Consider the following 23211-nt stretch of genomic DNA (forward strand, 5'->3'; position numbering starts at 1 on the left):
TATTATTATTATTTGGATGTATCGTTATTGGCCCACTAGTGGGTGGCATATAAAAAGAGCTTGGTAGGGTGGGAAGGCAAACGTGGACACTAATTCTTAGTTACAAAGTTCTTGTAATGACCACCCCAAATAGATAAAATCCAATGAGAGGAGGATCCAAAAGTTGTTGGAAGAGCTGGTGGAGACTGCATACACAGTATATCTTTAAAGTACATTGCTGCCTGCTAAAGTATTTGTGGGGTTATAGTTTATCCCTTACAGAGCTACAAAGACAGTAAGAGGGAGGAGTCTGTTGGAGCTCAACTTTCAGCACAGTGGAAAACTGTACATTAGCATTTAGTACAGGTAACTCTGGAAATTGAATTGGCCATAGTGACATGAAACACTTTCTATGGGTGCTGCTGGTGTACCAGCTACAGACTTTCCTAGGCAGTGATGGCCTGGCTGTCATGTCTGAATTTCTGCAGTGCCTTGTACATGGAACATCCTTGATAGTTCAGAGGCCTCAGTTACTACAAAATAACACTGCTAGACTTAAAACAATTGCACTAGTAATCCATGAGCGTTAGTAGCCACCTTTCAATGGGGTCAAGTACACTACAGTTTGCTTCTTCCGTTGTGCAATCTAGAGTGATGCTTCAGGGGCATGTAGAGAGTGTTAGCTGAATTAAGCACGTTGGTACAAGAGGCTTCCGTATTATAATAACAACAACAACAGCAAAGTTGTTAAGGACGAGCACAACTAATTTTATTTTAGTGATCTCCTGTATGCACTCTTGTTATACTTTTATAGGATTAAACAGAATCAATCATTTTAAAGTTGAAACTGAATTCATTGTGCTGCAACAGTCTTTAATCACCCTAAGTTTACTTGGAAGTAAGTTATATTGTTGGGATTTGGTTCCATGTTGGCATGTTAATGATTGAAGACATGCCACCTAATCCTGCGCATAATTTCCACTGAGTTACTCTGAAGGAAGAGTGCAAAGCATTGCAACATTACTCTGACAAACAGTCATTACACTCGGTTTTAGAGTTGTTTTTTATGCTCATCTTTAACTTGACTTTTATTTAGGTGATTAAAATGCCAGTCGTTGCCTGGCATGCACAACATACATCATTAATGGTGATTTATTTTGGCATTTAACAGAATTGGCACACAGTAGCACACCAGTGGGCAGAAGAAAAACAAACGTGAGGCAATTCCCAAAGAAGCCTATTCTTGTTTGCAGCTCTTTTGATACGGCTCTGAGTTACTTTATAAAACATACTTTTTATGGGATGCCAGGAGAAATTGACAGTACAAGCAATAGGACTTTATATGCAAACATCTTCATGGCAGACTGATTTGTTTTCCTTCTGAATGGGAAAAATGGAATTGCTTTTTAGTCATCAAAGCAACACATAGGTTCAACAATTTGTTTTCCAAAGGTTCTGAGTACCCATAGCAGTGTATTTCATTTGCTGAGAGCCTCTGAAAAAGAGCCCCTAAACACTTTTTCAACAATGCCCATGTTGCTTCTTCCTTGCCTTATCATGCTCAGAGTTCTTACAGTCAACTTTTTCTATCAAAATCCAATTACGAACAAAGGTGCCTTTCAAAACAATTTGCCACAGCTGGATGGAATTGCCAAAAAGTAAAGTTAGAAAAGCATCAGCACAAATGTGAGAACAGCATTAGATTCAAATGGTATTTATATATCATTTTTCTCCATCTCTTCAGGTCACTTGAAACTATGCAGATCTTCTTTTTCTTTTTTCCTTTTTAATAAGGCAAACATTTACTTTATATGTTTGGTGCCATTTAGAGTCTGCAATTTTTTGTGCTTATACATTACAGAAATTAGAAGAAGGGCAGAATGCATGTATTAAATTGGGGCATTTTGGAAATTATTGAACATAAAAAAAATGTAGCTATGGGTCATATACAACAAAACTGTCCCTGTTCACCTGCACAATGGTATTTTCTTTCCATCTTCTCTATCCCCACTTCCCCAAACCGTTCTGGGGGTTCCTGTATATGAGTTTTTGAAGTGGGGCACAAAGACTGGAGTAGAACATAAAGTCCCATAGCTGAAACAGAAGTGTTAAGGGGACAACTTTTGGATAACCGTATAGTAAAGATTTTCCTTCCTGGCATGTGTAGCAGTTTTAATGAGAGTCAGTGTGTTTTAGGAGAAGCAGTATTTGAAATACAAAAAAAATAAGGTATATGCACCAATTACAAGTTACATGAAATGCATAATTGCATTTTTTAAGGTCTGTTTTGGCTTTTAACCGAGAGCGGGGTGGATCAGGATTGGGGCTGCACATGGTACACAACCTGTTTTTCTGCACCACAGTCTCAATAATCCCCCCCCCCCACAAAATGCTGTTTGCCAAAGGAACGAGACCGTTTAAAAGAAACACACAGAAGGTAAATTCGAAATCAGTAAATATAATTTGAGTTTCACAAGAAAAACAGCAACAGCCATAGAGGCCACAAACATAATCTAGCGCAGCCCCTTGCAGTGCAGGAAGCTTTTCCCCAACATGGGGCTCAAACCCATGACCTTGAGATTAAGAGTCTCATGCTCTACCAACTGAGCTACCCCAGTAGTTTTAACTCTATGGAACTGTGATAACACCTTGGGAATGTCACTTCTCAAGATGATAATCTTGTGGTGACAAGTGTCCACTCTGGGCTTTACTGCGAGCTTGAGGCTGTTTGAGTCCAATATTTCGGGACTCAAATATTGTCATATTGTTCAGATGACATTCATACCAGTCAACTGCCCTGGTACAAACGGGTGATTTCGGGCTGTACATTTTTTCAGGCAGGGCACCCCAAATGTGTGTTTTTGGGTGCTGTGCCTGAAAAAGCACAGCTCGAAAAAGAGTGATCTCACATGGCAGTGCAGACTTGGAAGATGGGCCTCCTTCCCCCCCACTCCTAGCTCCTTCTCCCTTTACACCTGACCAAACAGCTCTTCATTTACACCTCACCTACCCCTTTGCCTATCCACTCACAGCTTCCCCCAAACCCCTCTGTCTTACCCCAAACCACCCCCTTCCCTTATAGGTCTCCCCAGTCCCTTTTTAAAGCAGGCGGAAGATGCTCCCATTCCCCTTAAAACAGCTCACCTGTGCTACTGGCTTGCCTGCCAGCCTTCTGTTCTGTTCTGATGCCAAAGTTGCCATGGTTGATTATTGGCAGAGCCTTGAACAGCACAGGAACCACAGGGGACTGGGAGAGACAATTTAGCCATTTCCCCACTACCACCCTAGTCCTGATGAAATTTCTACCCCAAAATTGGGCTACAATTGGCTTCCTTTCTGATAAACATAGATTGTGGGTAGGAGTAGTTAATTGGAACCATCATAGATGGAAAGAGTTAAACTCCCCCTCGCCACCCACATGGTTCCTATGTTCCCCATACAGTTGTTACTTACATTTGCGTAAAAGGGGAGCTTTAATTTCATCGGCACAATTAATGTATATGGCCCTAAAACCTGGTGCATCCTTGAACTGTCCTTTAAAGATACGAGGCAGGAGCTGCTGAACATTGTATAGCAGAATCTTTGACATGCTCCTTGCCCAATTAATAATGTTTGCTGTAATCATTTGCGTTAAAATGCTATTCAGTTCCATTGATCAACACTTTCCTGCTTATCTGCAGTCAGCTTAATCACTGAACGTGTCAGAATTGTGGAATATATTCCAATTACTCCCTTCAAGTAACATCTGCAGATCAGATGATAGGGATTCTTAGTCTTCTCAGCACATTGAACCTGACTTTATTAGAAACTGAACAATTTTAACTTACAAAAGCAGGCAGGGACCTCTAATGATACCACTTCACTTTCTATTAGGCATGCCGTTTGTCTTGTAAACTTGAAGGCTCCTTAACTTCCAGACATCAGAAAGATGAATAAATGATGAGAACATATGATTAGATGGCTTTATTTATTTTTAATCTAAAAATGCCTAGCATAGATGCTTGAAGTGATGTGTGTGTTTAATGTGTGTGTGTGTGTGTGTGCGCGCGCGCACACACACACACACACACACACACACAGCCACCCAAACACACAGGCAAAACATTGTGGAACTAGTTCTCTAAAACTACTTTTAAGGGAGGGTGTTTGAATTTATATTAGATTGAGCGGAGCTTAGATTAAGAATACTGAAGCAAGTCTGATAGAACCTTTTCGTTGAAGCCAAAATAGAGCAGGGAAGTTCCTTTAAAAAGGGGAGGGGTGCAGAATGGAGTCGTGCTTTGCTGAAAATAAATTACCTCCAGTCAAATGGCTAAAAGAGTTTAAGTGGTTTGCCAACTTGCTGACCCCCCCTCCCCCAGCTGCTCCAGAGGTCTGCAAGGAAGACAACACACTGTCATGCGGGAGATTTGAGTTACAGTGCAGCAATTAATCTCGGGCTATCTGTGCTGCTGAAAGGCCGTGAGCAATGGGGAGACTGTGCCCTAGCTCCCTGGGCAAAAAGGGATGTCTTGCTCTCCTCTAATGGCTCACCCTGACTTTGTATACAGAAGGGCATTTATCATCTCCACAGGGACCCGTAGGTTGCCCTTATTACCATTTCACTTGCTGCGATGTGAGCAAGTTCAAAGTTGTCAAGGGATAAAGTAGAGGATGACAAACACTTAGTGGACTGCCATCTTCAAGGTGTTTTGTACAATTAACTAAATAATAATTACTAGATTAGTGAGCTGGCAGTGAGGTTAATACGGCTTGTGTAAGGCTGCGGAAAGAAGATGACAGAGTGGGAAGATCTAATATCTAACTCAGAAGAGCTTTTTCCTCACAACTTGTAGGCTTTCTTTTAACTTAAAGTCTTTCTGTCACAGCCCCTCTCTCCCTCTCTCTCTCCCTCCCTCCCCCCCCTCTCTCTCTCTCTCTCTCTCTCTCACACACACACACACACGTTAAAATATAGTATTATATCTAAAGGGTATGATTTATTTATTTTTACCTGCCTCACGGACTTAAAAATAACAGCTTCTCTGCATTCCTTCGGGTGCAAATTTATTTTAGATCATATGGAAAGGTAGAGAATCTCAAAGAACATACGGAGCTGTAATCCTGAATCACATAGTAATGATATTTCTCTTTGTATCCCTACAGATTAAAGATTGTATAAAACTTAAACGAAGCAGCATTCTAATCATTACATATTGGAGTTGGGCCTCCTTTGACCTCAGAAACTGAAAATGAGGTTGCTATGGGAACTGCTCGTACTGCAATCATTCATGTTGTGCCTTGCAGGTAAAGTGTCATTTTTAAAACTTTTCCCCCTTCCTTTATTTCTTATTTTAAAATGCCACTGTAATATTATACATTAATTCAAAAGGGCATTGAATTTCATACGCCCATGATAAAGTAGCGAATAAAGCTGCCCTTCTTGGCTTGTATTTAACTAGACTATACTGATGTTCTTAACCTCCTCTTTTAATATTGGTAGTACCTTCCATACCTAGGATCAAGCTACTTTAACCTGTTCCATTTTGCAACGTTTTTCATTCAGAGTGGTTAGTTGACAAGAAGCATTACTTTCCTCCTCTTTCATGTAAAGCATTTAATGTCCAATTGAGCCCTCTATTGAGGTGGCAGATCCCCCACTTGTGAGAAGTGGTTCAGATACAAAATGAATGCACTTAAGAAATGACTCAAATGTGTATGAATGTAGAACTCTGGTACTTGTATCAGTACATTTTGCTAACTATGGCTTTATTGTTGCCCTAGGCCAGGTATGGCCAAACTTGGCCCTCCAGCTGTTTTGGGACTACAACTCCCATCATCGCTAGCTAACAGGACCAGTGGTCAGGGATGATGGGAATTGTAGTCCCAAAACAGCTGGAGGGCCAAGTTTGGCCATGGCTGCCCTAGGCCTTCATTTCTCTCCTTCTGCTTTCAATCTACTTTCTGAGGCAGATAAAAGTTTTGCTAAGAAGGATGTATTGTGGATGCTGTATGATTTTTAAAATGTGTGAGGGGCACCTTGTGATCTAGTCATTTAGATTCTGCAAGGCCTATCAGGATTTAAAAATCTGCTAAATCAAACCAGTGCTCTGTGCATCATAGTCCAGTTTCTTTGCCAACAACCTGAGCAGTTACTTTGCAAACTGTTTTGTTCTAAAAGTAGGAAATTTACAACAGCATAGGTCCTTTCCAGTGTAAAGTCTGTCCAAGTACATCAGTTAGCGCTTTGGGCACAGCTTTGGCATGTGGTGACCATTCAGAATCACTTCACTTCACTATGAACAAAGGTCTATGTGAAATCTACTTTCTAAATGATCAGTTGGTTTTGCATAGCAAATCCTGACCTGACTTCTTTTTAAAAGAAGGTAGCATATTTGTAATCACCGTGATAACGTCTCTCATTTTTTAATTTTGCTTTAACATAATAGAAGCATTGTTGTTTTTCTGAAAACTACTGTTTTATTTTTTTAAACCACATTATTTTATCTTCTATACATGCGACTGTCAGTTGGGAAAGGGATGGGTCTGGCTCTCTTGATTATTATGATTTTGTGTGAATTGAAAATGTGATCGGGAGCTTAAAATTTTTTCTATAGTGTCCAATATATATATAAAAAAAGCAATAGTCTTGGGAGTTTCATCTGGGATTTCAGGATAAAACCTCAAAATGTTGCTCCTTTGAAATTTGATGCAGGGTGATGTGGTAAGAATTCACCTCTACACCACCTTATTTGTTACCCAGTTGAGGAGCAACCACCTTTTGAATAAACCACAGAACCAAGGAAACTATCTTGAAGTCCAGCATCTGGATTTAGGGACCCAGCATTTATTTAGCTATTGCAATCGGACAGAGCTCACTCAACTCAACATGCCAGTTGAGAAGGTCTGCCTCGAGGAACTTCAGAACAAAAGCTTATATAGTGGTTCAAACACAGCAAACAAAGTCATAAAACATCTTCACATACATCAGGAAAGGTTACAAGTCATGAGAAGTAAAACATGCATGGCTCTATACTGGTATCTTCACCCCTGCAGTTGCCTTGGAGTGGCCCCAATGTGCCCAGACCATTTTAGGTATCGGATGTCTGGTGTTACCCTGGCAACCTAGCCTTCAGTGAGGGAAGAGCATCATAAAATACTCTTCCTGGGTCTCAGATAGCTTCAAGGATAGCTGATTTACACTGTGGTGCTAAAACATCATGTCATTTGTACCACTTTCAGGGGTAGATAAGGAGAGATGGAATGCAGCGTATAAGAGGGGGAGACTCACAAATGCAGAACACACAAAAATCAAGTTTAATACATTCTAAAATCTTAAATGCAGTTACAGTGAACCACTGAAACATTATTAAAATAATGAAAATATACCTAGGGTCTCTAATTCCTATATCAGTGAGCAGTTGAACTGTGCGCTCTGGGAGTTTGCTTGTTTCCTGTTTTCTCTTGTATTTTTGTAAAAAAAAAAGCAAAAACAACACTAAAATTTAGGCCAATTTACACACACACTTTTTCAGTAAACACGGGGGGCACTTTGCCCCAGAAGATAGGAAAGAGTGACCTGGCTGTGGCAAAACTCGCACACCAGGTGCAGAATTAGCAGAGTGGAGCCATAGAAAGCCTGGCTCTTCCCCCAAAATCATCTCTTTTGCCCTTGGGCTCAGCACCCACCCACCTGCCCAATATGTAATATAGGTTGAACAGGCGGCTGCTTAGCAGGGCTGTGCAGGAATTTTTTTGTCTGTTGCCTCGGACTGGAAAAGTTGCTGGTGGCTATCTGTGTGTGTGTGTTTGTGTGTGTGTGTTTTAACATGAGTGTGAAGCTGGCTACAGAGTGATTGCCAGGGTAGGATAGGTTAGCAGGTGCCATGTATATTTAAGAGAAGAAAAATGAAAAACACATGTTGACAGACATCCTGAGCCATCTGTTAGGTCAAGGGAGGCTTCCTTGAAGTTCCTTCAAAAGCTGCTAGGCTAGAAAGGACAGGACCTCCACTTGCTGCTTGCCCGACTCATTCATACAAAACGGTGAGGCCCAAGTGGTTATGATTTGGGAAGCCCTCATTGGCGTGTTAATGTGAGAGTTGTGAGGAAGCTCCTCTACCTTCGTCTCATAGGGGAGCACATTGAAGGCAGGTAGTTATGTTGGGCTGCAACCTGTTGCAGAAAATTCATTCAAGTATTCTTGCCCAGTGTGAGATTCAAGAGGTTCCAGACCCACTTTCCTAGCAAATCCACACACTGCCACCCTCCTCCTTTTGTTCCCTGGGGCTCCTCAGGTGTAAGGAGGGCAAGTGGGGGCATTTTTAGTTAATGCCATGGCATCAAAATGGCCTTGACCAGCCCTGCCCACCAGGAATCGGAAGTGATATTGTGCAAGCATATATTTTCTAAAGTGAAAATTAGTCCAAGCTATGAGACCTATCTGCTCTAAATATGCTGACGAGATGTTTTAGATAACGACAGTGGCTGTGTTAGCATCATGATGTGCACAAGTAGGAACAAGGTGAAGCAAGCCTCAAGTTCACTTGCTTACCTCATCCCTTCTGTGTAGCCAGGAGGAAGACCTTAGAAGGTTTCTGTCAAAGCAACAGTGAGTCTTGTGGCATCTGAAAGACTAACAAATTTATTATGGTATGCTTGAAGTATTATCCTGAGTAGCAGCTGCACATATACTCAGGGTAACATTCCGTGCAGCTGATAAAGTGGACTGTAGTCCTTGAAGGCTTACGATATAATCAATTTGTTAGTCTTTAAAGTGCCACAAGACACTTCGTAGCTTTTGCTGCAACAGACCAAAACGGCTAGTGCTCTGGGGAAATATTTTTTATCAGTTTCTAGGTAGTTTATCACAGAATGTGGACAGTTTGAAAACAAGGCAACTTCAAAACATGCTTAAACATAGTTAGACTAAACCACTATCCCCAGCTGGAGGAATCAACAGGCTTCATTTAAAGGAAATGGAAAGTTAAAACATCCCAAGTACAGTGGTACCTCGGGTTACGTACGCTTCAGGTTACATACGCTTTAGGTTACAGCCTCCGCTAACCCAGAAATATTACCTCAGGTTAAGAACTTTGCCTCAGGATGAGAACAGAAATCGTGCTTCGGCAGCGCGGCGGCAGCCCCATTAGCTAAAGTGGTGCTTCAGGTTAAGAACAGTTTCAGGTTAAGAACGGACCTCCGGAACGAATTAAGTACTTAACCTGAGGTACCACTGTACTCCATCTGGCTTATATGTTGAAATATACTCAGAGTCGCAAAGTGATTTCATGCTCTTTATTCAGCTCATAGTGGTGAGGAGGAATGAATGCAAGTCCCCTCACAGTATCTGCTTTATATACATTATTTACACAATGGGCTGCACATGATTGGCTAATTCCGGAATTCTACTGTAAGCCAATCAGGTTGTGGATTCACTTCTATCTGGAGCATGAGTGGGTGGTTCCTGCCAACCAATCATACTGCTGCATTCTGAATCCTATTGTTCTAGGACCAATCAGACTGCTGCATTCTGAATCCTATTGTTCTGAATCCTATTGTTCTAGGACCAATCAGACTGCTGCAGTTTGGATCCTATTCAACTCAGTACATAACATATGTGGAAGGTACACAAGCTTGTGCATGCTGCACTAAAAACATGGTTTAGTGTGACATGCAAACATAGTCTGTACGATTGTCAGGGAGAAAGGAGGAGGAGAAGAAAACCAATTACTTAAAAACATGTCTGTACTGTCATTTAGTCTACTAGAATCTAGGTTGTTTATTTATTTTTTCATAAGTCTTCTAGGATCTCACATTTGCAGACTTTCAGTATTGTTGGTTCACCAGGTTTTATTCAGAAAGAGCTATTTGCTAAACCTGTCAAGCAAAATTGAATGTCTGCTTTTCTTTCATAATGAAAGCGAATATACACACGTGACATTTCCGAGGAAATGGATCCCTGAGCTATAGCTTGTCATATAATTTTATGATAATGCTTTTGTTTTTAATAAGTTCATTTTCTTGAAAATGAAAAGGCTGTTAAGGACTTATCTGTATAGTCTAAGTGATTTCTTACGAAATTATAGAGGCCATACAGTGAAAAGCGTACAGGGTAGACGCAGTACATCTTTTCATTGAGCTGTATAATGTGGAGCTGATTTAAAATATATATAATTATCTAATGGCATAGCATGCATATGAAACACAGGGACCTTGGTAATGATGAGCTACAACATTAGTGCTGAGTGGTTTTTGTTGCTTTGTTTGTTTCCCCCCCTGCTGTAAGTTCTGATTCTGAAACTGCTAACCCATGCGCCATAAATAATATGGGGGGGGGGTGCATTCCCTACTCTATTTTTAGGCTTCATTTAGGCGGGGGGGAAGCTCAATGATGTTTGAGTTTTGTACTCCAAAAACAGCTGGAGACGCAAGTTTGGGAAACACTGATCTGCGCCCATTTCTGTATGGCTTCAGGCCTGGTTTTGGCACTGGAACAGTCTTGGTTGCCATGACTGGTGACCTTCATCAGGAGGAGAGGGCAATGTGACTGTGTCAATTTTCCTGGACCTCTGGACAATTTTTGATACCATCAGCCATGATGTACTCTTGGAATGGCTATGTGAATTGAAGGCATGGTGATATGGTGGATCCACTCCTACCTGCACGTCTGTTTCGGAGAGTGAAAGAGGGGGTCTGCTGTATGGCCCTATGGCAATAATGTTGTGTGGTCTTTTGGGGTTCCATCTTGTCCCCAACGCTTTTAAACATTTATTTGAAGCTGTTGGGGGAGTGGTTATTGGGCATTGTGTAGACTACTGTGCCACCAGTTTGTGGACAACATACAGCTGTTTCTCCTTGTCACTTCAATCAGGTGAGGCTATGCAGGTGCTGGACCGTTGCCGAGAGGAAATAATAGGCTGGATGGGGGGGGGGGGCCCTGCTAAACTGAAGTCAAATCACAACTTCATTTACTTCATTTAGCAATAACTTCCCATAAAGCAGCCCAAAGCAACTGACAATGAAAACATCATGAAAACATACATAATAAGGAATTTCAAATCCAGTACTGATACAGACTGAGGTAAAAATATTTTTAAAGGCTTATTATTATTAATAATAAATTTATTATTAATACCTTTCCCATCTAGTTGGGTTTCCTCAGCCACTCTGGGCAGCTTCCAGCAAAATTTAAAAACCTGATAAAACGTCAAACATTAAAAACTTCCCAATACAGGGGTGCCTTCAGATGTCTTCTAAAAGTTGTGTAGTTTTTTATCTCCTTGGCATCTGGTGGGAGGGCGTTCCACAGGGAGGGCACCGCTGCTGAGAAAGCCCTCTGCCTGGTTCTCTGTAACTTAACTTCTTGCTGTGGGAGAACTGCCAGAAAACCCTCAGAGGTGGACCTCAGTGTCTTGGTCTTCAGTGGGTGCTGAAAAGGCAGCAGGCACTTGTCTCTATTTGGGCTAGTTCTACCTGAAAGATAACTTATCATGTTTGAAATTTCCTGCTGTTCAGGTTTGCATGTACATACACCATTTCACAGTCTTCTTACTGTTTCAGATGGTACTGATTTTATGCAAATTCTGACACACACACACACACACACACACACACACACCTCCCTGCTCTGAATAAGAACTACTTTTGTTGTCAAGCTGTTGTTTTCACAGCTGCCAACACACTACTGGTTATCCAGAGTTTCTTTCTCCTCATGCCAGGGCTAGCGGCCTGGACAAAAGTGGCAGGTGCTCAGCAGCATTTTTTCCCAAGCAAAGGATCCACAAAGAGTTCACAGTTTACCTCTTCAGCTGGAAGGTTTTTGTGGTTCAAGCTGGTAACTTCAGGTTGAAGCAAGTTGCAAGCGAGGAAGTGATTGCCTTCGATAATTATTTTCTCCTCTGTTTCGGTTAGTTCAATTTTTCAGAACCAGATGGGGGTTCTGATACCTTGTTGCTGTGATCTTATGTACATTTGCCTGAAATTAATCATGTTGAACATAATGGGAGTTACTTCTGGGTAAGCATGCATATAATTTTGTCTGGTGTTTCCAAATGGAGCCCAGATTAATGGAACGAATATGCTAAAATGGCTCTGATAGTCCCTGCCCTTGTAAATGTATCAGAGCCACACTTATTGATTTGGAATTTATCAGGGCCTGAAACAATCTTGAGGTATCTCATTATGCATTCAAGGAAGCAGTCTCTCCCCCCCCCACCCCACCCACCTCTCTCTCTCTCTCTCTCTCTCTCTCTCTCTCTGTGTGTGTGTGTGTGTGTGTGTGTGTGAGAGAGAGAGAGAGAGAGAGAGAGAGAGAGAGAAATGTGGACACATGTCAATTAAATCTAGCATAATGTTTTGTTCTAGTCACAATGAGTGAAAAACAGACTGAGTGGAAAGTTTATGCTACACTGCAATGAATAAAGATGAGCAGAAAGTAATAGTAGTAATGTGGTAATTTAGTAATGTGGAAGTGAGAATTTGACTGTGTTACACCTTGCTTCCTTTTCCGCAGTTTGCAGCAGGGATAATCTGTTGTTGTTGCACTACTTCAAAGCACAGAGCATAAAGAAAGCAATATGTTATGTTTGTTTTGCTGCTTCCTTTAAGGCACATTACAGAATCTTTTCTTTTCCTTCACATGAACCTCTATAGCTGAAAACTGTCTTTGCATTATTCATTTATTATTTACTTGTCATCCTGTGAATTCAAAGTGAGTTTTCCTTACCCACAAAGTCACTTTTGAGAACTGATTTGTTCACCTGAGGTTCGTCAAGAATCAAATTTCTTGAAACAAGGATTGGTGGAAGTTCCTTATTTTGGTGGAAGCCCCTTATTTTGGAGTGCTGTAGTATGTGACAGAATGATAGTAAGAGACATCCATCATTTGTCCTACACCCAGAAGATTCAACAACAGGTATTGGTAGAAAGGTTATAGTTATTAAATACAGTGTGGAAAACTTGTGCCTATCTTAAAGGTAAAACCTAAACAGGCAGTTAGGAAATCTCCTGCCTGCAGTTAAGGGCCAAACCATCCTAGATAAACTTCATCACCCAAACAAATATGTATAGTTCCATAAAGGGAACCCATAAGTGTGCAAGCTGGCAGGTGCCTGTAAGGTTGCTTAGAAAGGAATGTGTTCCTCAGGCCGGAAAAAAGTTCCCCAGGCTGGATCTAAGTCATTCTTATTCTTTTATCTGGCTAGAACTCCATTATTTCATTGCCCTATATTACCAGGTATAATAACTGGTGTTCCACTCTCCTGAGAACTACACAAATACTCTAACAAAGCCCTGTCACGAAGAGGTTACAGGACAGGACAGACACAGAGCAGAGGAAGGGAAGTCATCATGCAAGCAGTGAGAAATGTGACAGCTGCAAGCGTAATGTATAGTCCATGATTGGTTTCAGTTCAGGGAGGTGAGATGGGATATTGCTCAGGGTGAGTTGCTAAATGGATAGATTTAAGCTCAGGCACTGAAGGAAGAAGAGTTATGGTGGAGAACTCTGGCAGGTAGGTTGAAGATGAGGTGAAGCTACTGGCTTCAACTTCTTTCCAAACCAGCAAATGCCAGAGGAGATTTATCATGGAAACCAGTGAAGGGAGGTGTACTCCTGTAATAAGAGACTGCCAGTAGTGTGTTCTCATTTGAAGCTGATTCAGTGCCCCTGCCCCCCAGCAAGGACTTTACAGCTTTATAATTTATTATGAATCAGGCAAGATAATGTCTTTGGTGGGAGAGGAGGAAATAAGAAACTATAGAAACTAGGGAGTCATAACACACAGCATCTGCTGCTGCTGCTTCCGCTTCCCAGACAATCAACCCCAGATCTTATTGCCTCTACCATTTAGAGACAGTGGAGAGAGGAACAGAGGAACAGTCCACCACCACAACCCAGTATCAATTTGCTTTGATAAAAATAATACGTAGTATGTTCTAGGTCCTTCATTTTATTAGTGACGCTTCATTCATTGCTTCTAGGTTTCATGCACAACCGAGGGATGTGTATAGCTCTCAACATGTGTATTCAGTCAACACTAAGGAAACAACAAATTTATTGTGGTTCTAGATTTTAATAGTTGAGAAATTAATCATGGACTGTGGCTACAAAAGCCCATTGCACACCAGATTTGTTATTTTTCAAGTGCCACAGGACTCCTTGTTGTTCTTTGCTGTTACAGAATAAAACAGCTATGTTTTGGAATTTGTTCCTGCTTTACAAGACACGTCAGGCAGGGGTTGGAGTCTGAGCTCTTATTTGTGGGCTTCCCATACACCTGTTTTAAATAAATGATTTAAACTCTTATTATTTAAATAATACATTAACAGAGAAAACTCAGTGGGATTTATTTTTTAAGTAGACATATATAGGATTACTCTGTAAGGCCTAGGTGTGCTCTGTTTATAATTGTAGCCATGCTAAGAGAATACTTCCCAGTTCAAACAATATGGCTTGCACTGTGACTTGCTCTTCAGCAAATGTAAGCAACCCATTCCATTCACACAATGCCCTTCAGTCCAGTAGAGGATCCCGCTGGTGGAAGGTGAGAGGGGCACTGTTTGTTGATTCACCCTTAACACCTGCAGCTCCCTGTCCCACCTTCCATGCTGTTCTGAAGGGTCCCCCAGCTCTTTTCAACAGATTTCTGGATGGTTGGAAGCTGAAGGCAAGGGAGATGGAGGAATGGGTGTCCCCCCCTGCCCCAGGCCTGTCCTGTGAGCAGTCTTTATAAATTGCAAGTCTTTATAGATAGCAAGTAAGAGCTTGGCTATCATAAATAATCCCTTCTTGTAGAGCTCCGGTCAGTTTTAGTTCAATACTAAAACTGAGCTACATGCCCCTATCTAGCTGCCACTTCTTTCAGTAGGGTTAATGGGGAAGAAGTTCACATAATCTAATCCTACTTTATCAATCTGTTCATCACATATTGTGACACCTCAATTCTGAAATGAAGCAATAGGTTTTCTACTGGCTCACAGTTATAACAACTTTTGAAAAGTTTTTTTTAAAAAAACAAATTATAATAAAAACAAAACACAAATCTTGACTATGGTGCTTCAGTTAGATTTTTTTTGTTTTCATTGTGCACTATTCTTGCTGATTAGCAATAAAATATACAGATTTAGAACAATAAATTACTTGGAGGCACCAATTGTTAAACAGTCTATATCATATTAATTAGACTCTGAAACAAGGCAGGCATTACAGCCATTTATAACTGAGTACTGCTTAAGTTGCTAATCAATAAAAGAGGGAACTAATTAACAAGCCAGCAGTCAGCATCTTGAGAAGAAGTTGGTGATTTCCAACTTAATTAAACATCTAAGGTGTCTAAGCTCAGAAATCTTCTGTGGCGAAGTAGCATCATTTTTCTTTTATGTTTTAAAATTATGAAAGGCTTTGTGTCTTAAAAGAACATTATGTGCGTTCCATTCCTGTTTCTTGTTGTTTTGAAAATAACAACCACTAAATCATATTTGAATTGTGCATAAGGACTGCTACATTAAAACGTTCTCATTGCAGTGTCTTGGAAATTATGTGTATTGATTTTAACTAGTGTTCTTAAGGACTGCATCTCACTTCACATTTTTCCTCAATTATAAAATCTGAATGTGAATAAAAATAGGACATGCATATATAGGTAAAGGTAAAGGGACCCCTGACCATTAGGTGCAGTCGTGACAGACTCTGGGGTTGCGGTGCTCATCTCGCTTTATTGGCCGAGGGAGCCGGTGTACAGCATCCGGGTCACGTGGCCAGCATGACTAAGCCACTTCTGGCGAACCAGAGCAGTACACGGAAACGCCGTTTACCTTCCCGCCGGAGCGGTACCTATTTATCTACTTGCACTTTGACGTGCTTTCAAACTGCTAGGTTGGCAGGAGCAGGGACTGAGCAACGGGAGCTCACCACGTCACGGGGATTCGAACCACCGACCTTCTGATCGGCAAGTCCTAGGCTCTGTGGTTTAACCCACAGCACCACCTGCGTCCCATGCATATATATGTCATTGTTAAAGATTTTGCAGTTTACTTTTCGTCAATCCACAGCATAATTCTGTCCACTCAGAGGTAAGTCCCAGTGAGTTTAAAGAAACTTACTTCTGAGTAGACATGCACAGAATTGTGCTATGTGTTTGAAAGCTGTTGTGTACTGAAGCTTCCAAAACATGCAAATAGAATTGATACCTCATATAAATTTTGCACTTGGAATTATATGTGGCGTTGAGGTTTTTGCCCCCATACAAAGTAGAGTACATAGTGTCCTCAGTTATAATTTATCTATGGAGAAATATTGGTCTGTGGGTCACCATGATTTTTGATGTGTTTCTCCACCTGGTATGCGTAGCTCAAGGCGAACCATTCTACAGCATTTTACCTCCAGGCTGTGATTTTCAAATAAATCTGCAGAACTCAGGTTTCAAGTGATGCCCTCCACCTACCTTGGGGAGACGCTATATAGAAATTTCACCAGCAAAACAAACGATTGCAAACAGATCCAAGATCTGGTATGCTATTTGCTATTCTGTCCCTTTTATATGTAGCTGGGGTTGGGGGTATACTATTGCAGATTCTCCAGCAACTTGTAGACCAAATGCCCCCCAGGCTGTGGTGTTGGAACTACTGGATGATAAATGCTACTTATTTACAGTAGTAGCTCTATTTGCTGTGCTAAGAAACTACACACTTGTTTTTGAAAAATCATTAATTTTCCCATATATAAATCCAAAATGCGTTTTCCCATAATATTTTTTTCTATGGCTATATGGTCCTTTCATTTAAAACTGATTCTTGTATTTAAGTTTAATGACTTGCTAGCTCTTGCTTTACTTTTGAAATTTTGTGCATTGTTATTTTGTGGGTTTACTTTTAACACGCTGATTTTAATGAAATTGCTATTCCATTCTAATGGTCTTTGAGTATATGGAATGAAGTTGCGGCTGACTGATTATATATGTATTAGTTAGGGTAGGACTCAAACCAGTGGCTTCAAGAAAGGAGATTCTGACTAAACATTTGAGAAACTTTCTGGCAGCAGAAGCTGTTTGGCTGTGGAACAGACTCCCTTGGAGGTGGTGGACTCTCCTCCCTTGGACGTTTTTAAGCAGAGACTGGGTGGCCATCTGTCATGGATGCTTTAGATGAGATTCCTGCATTGCAGGGGGTTGGACTAGATGGTTTTTGGGGTCCCTTCCAACTCTTAAGATTCTATGATTCTACCAGATGAGTCCTTAATGCACACTTGCACATTTAGATGAAGTAACTTGGATCCATGAAACAATTCTTTAAAAAGCAGTGGTATGATTCTGGGTCCCTGACAACCCTCTAAACTCTGGCAGGCTTTCCCTGTAAGCCTGTTAAACTCTAACCTCTTCTGGAGTTAACAAGATTATTGCAGTACTAGTACTGCGCCTTTTCTTCCTGAACAAATCTGTGGAAGAGAAGAAGGGAGAGGGTGTAGGTAAAAATGTTCTCACTCTTTACCCAGGTTTGATTTGTGAGTAGAGTTGAAGATGATCTTCAAAGAAGGGAGTTTGAACATCCAGCATACTGAAAACAAAACTATTTTAGGTGTGGGGCGTGAGGTGCAAGGAGACTAAAAGAGAACAGTGAGTTGAGAGATGAGAGCAAGTGCTTTTTTTGAGGGGGGGGATAATGGAAATGGAAAAGTTTCTTGGACTAAGGAGCTATATAGTGTTCCACAAAGGGGGGAAATGATTTAAGGAGTTCCAGCCCAACTCTCTGAAAGATTTCATGTTGGAAGACTCAAACTGAGGTTTATATTCATGTAATTGCCTTTGATTTCACATAATCATATAGATATGGGAGTGATCTGTGTGCAAGGGAGTGATCTGTGTGCATGGGAGTGATCTGTGTGCAAGGGAAAGTTAGGAGGAGGCTGGAAGGAAAAAGAGAGGGGGGTGCATAGGGGGTTGCAAAAAAAGGAGGGAGTGGGAGATAAGGAAATGGAGTTGAGGTTGAGACTAGGAGAATGAAACAGTCTGAAGAATAGGAGGGGGTGCTTTTATAATTGGGTGGAAGATGGATAGGGTGCTTAGCAGTTGCAATGTGTGGGAGAAGGAAGATGCAAAAGATTACCACTGGGTGGATGGGTGTGGATGGATGGTTGCACAAAAGGAGCTGGGCATGGACATGGGGGTGAAGGTAAAGCAGAGGTGCAAAGCAGGGCTGCAAAAGAAGAGAAGCGGCTTCAGAAATGGGAGCTTAGTAGTTGCATGAGGTGGGAAGGGATAGCTCTAAGTCTAAGGACTTAATGGGGAGATATCAGGGGGTTAGCAAGCAGAGTGAACGGGGTAAAGAAGGAATTCAAGTATTTTTGCTGCATAACTATGACCATCAGGGATTATGTTTCTATCCTTGTTTTTGGCTTCAAAAAAACCCCCACAACAGAACACCCCTCCTTTAAGAAAATTCAAATGTAACTTGGAAAAAATAGGGAACTGCACAGATATGAGTGAGTTGTTCTTCCCACTTCCCCACAATCTGTTTTAACAGACAAAGTGGAACTCGCAAATCTCATGGTGAGATCAATGATGTTCACAGATATCAGCATGGATTGCAGCAGGAGTGGGCAAAGCAAAAGTTTACCAAGTCAGTAATAAATTTCGGTAAATTTCCATAAACATGTTACTATTTTATCTCCTTAACAGCTTGCTTTGAGTCCTCTTGAATTGGAATTAAGAAACTTGGTTAATTTTTTTTTTGTTTACTTCTTTTTTCCCCCTAATGGTCTTCAGAATGAAGTGGTGTTTTGCCTTCCTAAGCTGCTTCTAAAATAACTTCACTATGCATAAAACATTCTGAAAGCTTTACTTTTCCTCCCTCTGTGACACACAAAGTTAAGTGAAATCTCTTCTGAAAGGAGATTTCAGAATTGATGTGGGAAAGGTTGTTAGCCTTCTGTTAGGTCTTACACTTTTGAGTCAGCAGCTGAATTAACAGCTCATATGTTGAGTTAAAAGCGACACAAGCACAATGCCTGTATATACATATATATACTTCTGAAGCAGCACCCAGTTACTGGTAAAATTAACCTCTGGCTTTGGCGATCTTCCTCCTAGGAATGTAGTGATTCTGTGGCATGTAAATTATTTTAAAAATGTTGTCTCTGGTTGTAAATACTTGAAAGATTCATATACATAAGAATGTGTGTGTGTTTCGTAAGTGGAGAATAAAATATAAAACAATATTTTTATATTTAAAATTTAGTACGTATGGAATTACCAGAAAGCACTTTAGATGTGACTCTTGAACTTTTAATGGTTGTGACAATTTGTATTTTGACTAAGAAAGGGCAGTTTCTTGAGTTAGAGAATAAGGGTTGTAGCCAATGCTAGTCCTACACAAACACATTGCACTTAGTGAGCATGGCTGACTTAGGCTAATTGTTTCTATTTTGAGTAGAATTTAGTCGAGTGCAACCTATAGAGACCCTTTTCCCATTGCAATTCTTCTTTAGGAGACCTACAGCCAGTTGAAATATGTGTGAGATTATTTGAGAAAGGACTGTCGTAATGGTCTTTGCAGCATATCCTCCAAGACTGCTTACGTTATGAATGGCAATGTGTGACTGGACAAGCATGATTATTTTTCTGCTCGTTAATGTCACATGCTGCTTATGAACACTACAGGAGCAATTGGTTTTGGGGACGAAAGTAGACTGCTTGGATACTTGCCCTCTTATCTATGGTTAAACCACAGGTGGGGGATACTTTGCACAAACAGAGGCAACCCTTCTACTTTAGGCAGTGGAGGGTGAGGACTTTGAAAGAGAAAGGACACTGCTGTTTAGGTTGAGGACAATGTCTTCAGTGATGTAATCCTATAACCAAATTCTGATTGGCTTTGTGCTGTGGTGGTGTCACAGTAGCTCTTGTGCTTCCTAGTTGACTGAGATTGTTTCTGCTGGGAAGAAAGGACCCTTGGAAATGGCACTGACGTAATGTGTTGAAGGGAATGGCTGCTAATCACTATGAACATCCCCCCAAATGGTATGGGGTGGGGTGGGGAGTTCATCTTCTTTGTGGAATCACACCTTTCGCCCTGAACACATCCTCAGTTGAACATTCAGCACAGTCTTATTCTTGTCAAGACTGAACAAAAAATAGTTCTGTGAAATGTCTCTAGGAAGCTGCATGTGCTTAACTTTTAGCCTCTATAAATTCTTTCTTATTTATAGTATAGCTTTATTTAAAATTCTGTATATTTTCTAATATATGATCAAGGTGCTAGGAACGGTGTGCACTTTAAATTGTTCTCTTTCGTACCATTTGGTATACTACTGCCATGCAGTGACTTCTGATTACATAATTTCTTTGTGAGAAACATTTTTGCTTAGTTGAAATAGGTGATCCTTCCCCCACACTCCAAATTCTGTGGCTTTTATGGAAAAGCATGACTAGCTTTGCTTTTTACAGACCTCAGGGTAGTTCGCATTATTAATATATTATTTCCCCTCCCTTCTCCCTGAGAATAAGCTACTTCCCAATCTCAGATGCAGCCACCAAGCCTCAAAATTGTGATCTTAAGAATACCAACGCACAAGACAAGTTGCTCTTATTTTTCTTATTTAAACTTAATTAAAAATTATAAAAATAATAATCCACATTTACTGCAACCAGGGTGGATTTGATTTAAATCAAATTGATTTAAATCGCTAGTCAGTAAGACTTAATTTAAATCACTTGTCATTTTTTTACAGAAAGACTCATTCTTGCAGGTATAATCTTAATATTTAGAACCAGGCGAAGGTTTCATTTTTGGAATAATAAATTTTCAGAGTAGTTTTTACAGTTATACCAAAAATTATTGATTTGGTTATACTGTTAGAAATACATAGACAGATAATTATGAAATTATTGTGAGCTTTAATGTTAACTGTTTATATTTGGACAACTTTTCTGTTGTACTTTATTGGAAGGAGAAAAATAAACATTTCCTTAATAACAATTTATTGAACTAAAGCAATAACACTACAGCATATGTACCCATGTTTGTTAACTTATGTGGTGAAACATTGTTTTTTAAAAACCTTAGACTGAGTTTTAGCACGCATGAAAAACTTAAAACAAATCCTTATTTCCTGATGAATAGCCTTCGGACTATAATGTAATTTAAACAGAAAACTATCTTTAGAAAGATTTTTCCTCCAGAAGCATTTTATTTTAAAAATCTGATTTAAATAAAAAAAAAAAATCTGATTTTTAAATTATTTTTTTGAAAGAAATCATTGATTTTTATCCACCTTGACTGCTACCCACTTACATGAAGTACTAAATTAGTTCTTATCCAGAAGAGTTCTGACAGCATAGTTTCCGCAGTCCAAACCTGCACAAGACATAAGACCTTAAGGCCCAGGCAGTGTGATACTCTCTCCAAATGCTATCAGTTAAGAGTTGCTTGCTAGCACCATCATCACCAGCATAGAAACTCATTGATGGCTCTTGAAAACATTGTTGTGCGTCATTTAGCTTTGAAGTGGAAACCAGGAGTGTTGCTTAGAGCTAGGTTTGGCAAATATGTTCTGATTCCATTTGCACAACATCTGTGAGGATGTTGGACAATGTTCACTATTTATTAAGTCTTCATTCTGATTTGTTTGCGGGTTTGGGGTGGGGTTACATAACATTCTGTCAAGCAAGTGTTACCCCACCCTTTCCAGTGCATTTGTCCTGTCACCTTCCTGATGGGGTGATATGGATTTGTTGTGGAAGAGCACCAAATCAAATTTCATTGTGCAACCTGAATTTGCCAATATGTGATTGATTCCTGTCTGAATGTAGTGACAGTCTGGAAGCGCCCCTGACCTTTAATCATCAACATGTTGACTTAGTGCTTTGGTCAATATCTTAGGCTCTGAAAAACCATATCAGTGGCTCTGCAGGGATCCAAATTCCACTCCTTAAATCCCAGATATTTGAAGCATTTTTGTAACCATCAATCAGTCTAAATTCTAAGTAAAGACATAGCTGCTGTTTAAGAGAAAAGAAGTCACACTGAAGTCTTAACAGATGTAGTGAACAGTGCAAAAATATTATAAACAAGTTCTGTACATCGTGTTGGCTCTTTTTTATGGATCAATCTCCTTGAACAACTTACTAATTCAACCTTGCACATAGGTATAAGAAATATATGTACCTACCCTAACTCCACACCCTCAAATAAAAGCCCCTCCCACTCATTGAAGCAGTGGGTTGATTACATTTCCAGCTTGACAGGGTGTAGGCAAGTGTTTCAGTGTAAAGCTGCAATAGTTGCTACTCGGAGGAGTCGTGGCATTGCCTGTTGACCTATCTCTCTTCCTTTGGCAAAAATAGAGCCTATAATATCAGCTGTCAAAAAGCATAGAAAGAAGGAGACAGTGATGAAATATAAAGGGAAATGTGCATTTTCAGCAATTCAGGGTTATGGTGCAAAAATAGCTGCTTGATAAAGGTAAATATAAAGATGTAACACTATACTACTGATATACTATTCCTTATGGTTACTGCATTATCTAAGCATAATAACGCAGTAGTTTTAAAATGATTTAAATTGTTTATTTTGACTTCTCACTATTTCATGTAAGCTTATTAGTAACTGGGCAGTCACTCAAATAATGCAACCATTTTGTGTCTACAGCATACATTTAAAGCACATTATTTCCCCCCAAGAATCCTGTAGTGTAGTTTGCCCCTCACAGAGCTACAGCTAGCTCTCAGTATTCTTTGGGAGAAACGAAAGTGTGCTTCAAGTGTATGTTGTGTGTGCTGCCAAAATATGCACTGACTGTGTAGTCAGAGCAGAGTTAAAGGGAGGGAAAGGTATTCACCACTGCATTCAGATATATTTCATTCTTCTTTGTAGGCAAAGGTACTTATGAGATGCTTAACATTAACTAGTCTGTGAAGTATGAATGCTGTATAAAGTAAATGCTGCATTCTCTTTGATTTTGGTTTTAAGTGACAGAAAGTACTGGTTCACAGGTTATTCATGAGTGCAAATTTATTCCTCATCCACCTTGAAACTGAGTAGCAGAAGAATGATAAGATTCAGAACAAAACTCAAATATTCCAATTTTTAATGAGTTAAATATTAAAAACTTTCCTCTGCTTCCAGGTTTTTGATAGTTCTGGATGGCAGGCAATGGGCTGCTGCAGTAATTTATTTATTTTTATTCTGATTGATGTCTGGGAAATAAACTTTTGTTGATGTTGACACTAATATTTCTACAAGCTGATGGTACTGTGT

General features: G+C 40.2%; 1 protein-coding gene across 8 annotated transcripts in view; it reads left to right on the forward strand.

Annotated features, from left to right (window-relative positions):
* LOC308581527 (contactin-4) overlaps positions 1–23211 on the forward strand; it is a 527693-nt gene that overhangs the window by 244894 nt on the left and 259588 nt on the right. For 5 of the 8 annotated variants that reach the window (XM_081184021.1, XM_081184022.1, XM_081184023.1 and 2 more), the window contains one exon: positions 5125–5265. The exons of the other annotated variants lie outside the window; for them this stretch is intronic. In XM_081184021.1, the coding sequence (XP_081040147.1) occupies positions 5211–5265 (55 nt within the window). In that variant the 5' untranslated portion in view covers positions 5125–5210. The remainder of the gene's footprint in view (positions 1–5124; positions 5266–23211) is intronic. 8 annotated transcript variants of the gene reach the window in all.

The sequence above is a fragment of the Podarcis bocagei genome (genome assembly GCF_964188305.1).
Source record: "Podarcis bocagei genome assembly, chromosome: 2".
Classification (NCBI taxonomy): Eukaryota; Metazoa; Chordata; class Lepidosauria; order Squamata; family Lacertidae; genus Podarcis; species Podarcis bocagei.